Raw genomic sequence first — 4565 nt, forward strand, 5'->3', positions numbered from 1 at the left:
GCGCTCTGGGCACTGACGGCATTCCATTTCTTGATGTGGGTGGTGGATACATACGTATTTATAATTCTTCTTTAAATAGTACAAGTGTTTTGGGCCCGTCTGTCTTCATTAATTTATATTTAGTGTTGAAAGCCCACATGTTGAAGTACATAGGGGTAAAGGGACATCCTATCTATAACTTACTCTTAAATGGTTCAGGAAGAACCATTATTTCATATTTTAAAAAATGAGAAATGAAAGAGGAACCAATGAAGAGAAGAAAGGCACACTCCAAGTAGGATTATTTTCATCTCCCTTTATTGAAGGAAATAGAAACTTGTGCTGCAGAGGCCATGGTCCCCTGAGCATGACAAGGTAGTCAACGGGGCTGACGTGACAAGTCACAATGCTGGCTGGGGGGGGGGGGGGGGGGGGGGGACACAAAAAGATAGCAGGAGGTAGCAAATATCCCCCACACCCAGTGTAAGCATTTCCATTTGCAGAGAGCTTGGCCATGCATCTTAAAAACAGGGTCCCCTTTCAGCTGGCAGGGTATCACCTCAGGCCACCAAATCCATCCAGAACTAACAGAGTCTCTGATCTGGAGATTGTTTCCTTGGATCCAAAGATTCAGGCCATCAGAAGAGCTGAGTTCATCTTTCAGCTTATTTCAGGTGGAAAAGAGGCTGAGTCCTTGAAACCGCACAAGTACAGCTAGCTGGACGGGGAGCCCAGCCTTGCTCTAAAAGAAGCTACACTTTCTTCCCTTCCAGAGAGTGCTACACTGCTCTCACTGAGCTCGTGCCTAGGAACCCTCTCAATGTTAACAAGGACAGCATGGGAGCAGCAGCCTAGGGGATGCAGGGAATCAAAAGGTGCTACACAGCCAAGACCACTTCATAAGAAATAGCATGGGGAATACTACTGGGTGGTCACGTCCTCCCGGATAGCTGCTGAGAGCACACACAAAGAAAACGTGCTTGTTCTCCCATGTCAGGATCAGCTGCACCGAAGTGATGGTCCAAGAAGCTGAGTTACTTCATGTCTTGGCAGATTATCAAGCCCCATGGCATTCCCAAACTATTCCAGTTTTTTAAGTACAATGAGGTGTTTGGGCAGTTCAGTCACAGAGAAGCAGGCACTAAAGAAATCTCAAATGATTACAAATTGATAACATCATCGAATCATAAATTTAGACAGTTAACAACTGATTGTTGGGGGTGGGGCGTGAGGGGAGTAGAGATTCCAATGGCTTACTCAGCTAAACCTTCGACCATAAACCACCCTTACATCCACAAATTAGGAGGAAACTCAAAGTAGAAGTGCCACCATCTGATTAACATCCAGTTGCAATTCTCTTCAATGGTGGACACGTAGTTTCTAAGGATCAAAGTCTTCAGAGTGCTTGATTGGAAACATGAGAAGCAAGGCAAGGAGAAGAGGGCGCCAGGGGTTGGAATTTCTGAAACGAGCATTTGTTTCACAGAAGGCTTGGCACAATGAGGCTGGGTGAGCGTGGTTCTAGTGATTGTTCTTGGTTGCCTCCTTTGCTGCGGCAATCAGTGGTGTCAGGCTGGAGAGAGGCTTGGCAATCTTCAGGAACTGATGCTAGAAAGGAGAAAAAGCAAGACACATGACTCTTTACTGTCTTCCTCACAAGCCACCGTAAGACATAAGCGCGTCCGTACCTGTACAAGGTGCTACCTGAATAGCTTCAGATCACTCCCAAATTGAAGGTTATCTTTATTTTATTTTTTCCCAGAGAGAGAAAGAGAGAGAGAAACACATGCAGGAGAGACAGAGATTAAGTAGCTTGGACAGAGTCTTGTCATGTCATGATCTGGCCTCCCGGTCAGCCAGGACCACAGTTGCACTCGGCCTGCTGAGGTTGGGCCGGGAACCAAACCCGGGCCTCAGCCATCATGCAACAGAGGCATCATACATGTACCACCACAGTGGGGCCTAAAGGAAATTTTTTAAAATTATTTTTTATTTAACTTTATTTATTTATTTATTTTTATTTGACCAGAGAGGGACAGAATGAGAGAGAGAGAGACACTGAAAAAGCAAGCTGCCAGGTCCAGGACTCGAACTGCAAGAGGCCATGTGGGGGTCCAGTGCCCTTAATCCCCACGCCCCCTGCCAGCCCCCCTAAAGAAAATCTTTACCAGATAACACACCAACCACATCAGAAAACTGTCGGGCAGCTTTCTTACTATACAAGATGGCAGGTGAAAAAGCTGCAAAGCAGGATACTAAGGAGAAGAAACCTGAAGGCAGTGGCAAGGTATAAAAGGATGACCCCGAGGCTAAAAAGCCCAAGAAGGGGAAGTCCCATTGCAGCTGAAACCCCGTCCTAGTCCGGGGCATCAGCAGATACTTCCAGTCTGCCATGTATTCCAGGAAGGCCATGTACAAGAGGAAATACTCGGCCACTAAATCCAGGATCGAAAAGAAAAAGGAGAAGGTTCTTGTGACTGTCACAAAACCGGTTGGTGGAGACAAGAATGGTGGTACCCAGGTGGTTAAACTGCGCAAAATGCCTAGGTATTATCCTGACGATGTGCCTCAAAAGCTGTTGAGCCACGGCAAAAAACCCTTCAGTCAGCATGTGAGAAAGCTGCGAGCTAGCATCACTCCTGGGACCATTCTGATCATCCTCACTGGATGCCACAGAGGCAAGAGAGTGGTTTTCCTGAAGCAGCTGAGCAGTGGCTTGCTACTTGTAACTGGACCACTGGTTCTCAATTGAGTTCCACTGTGCAGAACACACCAGAAATTTGTCATTGCCACCTCCACGAAAATTGATATTAGCAAAGTAAAAATCCCAAAGCACCTTACCGATGCTTACTTCAAGAAAAAGAAACTGCGGAAGCCCAGAAGACACCAGGAAAGTGAGATCTTCGACACAGAGAAGGAGAAATACGAGATTTCAGAGCAGCGCAAGGTTGATCAGAAAGCTGTGGACTCGCAAATTTTACCAGAAATCAAAGCTGTTCCTCAGCTGCAGCGCTACCTGTGGTCCGTTTTTGCAGGAGTTTGTCCTCACAAACTGGTGTTCTAAATTTTTGGCCAAGAACCTAATTAAATAACTGATCATATTTTAAAAAAACTGCTGGGCAGCGTTCACCTACATATAAACATGCATCTACCCTACATCTCAGCAATTCTTTCTTTCTTTATTATTTTTGCTACAGGGCATGTGTGCTCACTAGAAAGAGAGAGAGAAAGCAAGCTGCCAGGTCCAGGACTTGAACCACAGTAGGCCATGTGGGAATCTAGCTGCCTTAGCCACCATGCCACCTACTGGCCCCCACATCTCAGCAATTCTAACCCTCTATGTATTTCCAAGAGAAAAGAGTTTGTGTATCTGTCAAAACACACACGCAAGGATGTTCACATAAGCTTATAGTCAACAACTGGAAAGAACCTAAATATCCAAGAATACAAAATAAGTGTTATGTTCACATAACAGAGAAAACTGCAGAGCAATAAAAATGAATGAAAAATTGATACACTGACAACAGGATGAATCCCATAGACAGGCTGAGTGGAAGAAGCTGGACACAAGACACTTTACATGATTCCATTTCTTACTGAGTAAGACTAAACTGGTGACTTGCAGAAAAATAACTACCACTGGGGAAGGTGCTGACTGATCATGGCCCAAAGTAGACTGCAGTACTGAGTTTCGAGAACACTAATCTAGGAATTTATTGTTCTGTCCTGGAATCCAGTAAGGCTAATTAATCCAGTAAAGGATTTCCACAGCTTGGTCCTTTCCCACTCATTTTCACTGGCCTACACTTTGGGTCATACCTTTAATTTTTAAAGAAGACCATTTAGGTCTTCTTTAAACACCATGAAAATTGCATCTACGTTTTCAATAAAACTGTTATGGAAAAAACTCTTTATGTAACTCAGAGCCTCTCATCTAAAAAGGACACTGTTTATTTGTTTATAGGTTTTTTCCACAGGGCATGGGCCCACTCATTTATTCATTCATTCATTTATTTACTGTTTTTTTGCCACAGGGCATGGGACCACCCGAGAAAGACAGAAAAAGACAGTGAGAGGGAAAGTGAAAAATTACTTCCTATGTAGAATGGCCACACCACAATCCCTTCTCTATTCTTCTCTCAATATTTTGGGTATATACACACAAGCACGCACACACGCGTGGGCCCAGCATGAGTTTTAAGCCGCTGAGTCCGGGACTCGAACCGCCTACACCACCTGCTAGCCCCAATCTAAAAATGGTATTTTAAAAAACAAACAATAGTAAAAAAGCTTAGTGTCTTCAGGATGTGACATTTCTCCCATTTGATAAGAATTAGAGGGAACCAGCAGTTAGCATAATGGCTATGTCGCTGGACTCCCACGTAGTCGACCGCGGTTCACGTCCCGGATCCAGTGGCTTAAAACTCACGCCGGGCGCGTGTGCATGCGTGCCCAAGATCCCGAGAGAAGAATGGAGGAGAAGGGATTGTGGTGTGACCATCCCCCCTGGGGGGTGATTTCTCGCTTTCTGTCTCTATGTCTCTCTCTGTCTGTCTGGTGAGCGCACGCACCCTATCGCGGAAAAA

General features: G+C 45.1%; 1 protein-coding gene across 2 annotated transcripts in view; it reads right to left on the reverse strand.

Annotated features, from left to right (window-relative positions):
* Window positions 1-426: 426 nt before the first annotated feature.
* PAK1 (p21 (RAC1) activated kinase 1) overlaps window positions 427-4565 on the reverse strand; it is a 123550-nt gene continuing 119411 nt past the window's right edge. For both annotated transcript variants that reach the window (XM_006149976.2, XM_006149975.3), the window contains exon 15: window positions 427-1587. In XM_006149976.2, coding sequence (XP_006150038.1) covers window positions 1501-1587 — 87 coding nt within the window. In that variant the 3' untranslated portion in view covers window positions 427-1500. The remainder of the gene's footprint in view (window positions 1588-4565) is intronic.

The sequence above is a fragment of the Tupaia chinensis genome, unplaced genomic scaffold, assembly GCF_000334495.1.
Source record: "Tupaia chinensis unplaced genomic scaffold, TupChi_1.0 Scaffold000274_1, whole genome shotgun sequence".
NCBI classification, from domain to species: domain Eukaryota; kingdom Metazoa; phylum Chordata; class Mammalia; order Scandentia; family Tupaiidae; genus Tupaia; species Tupaia belangeri.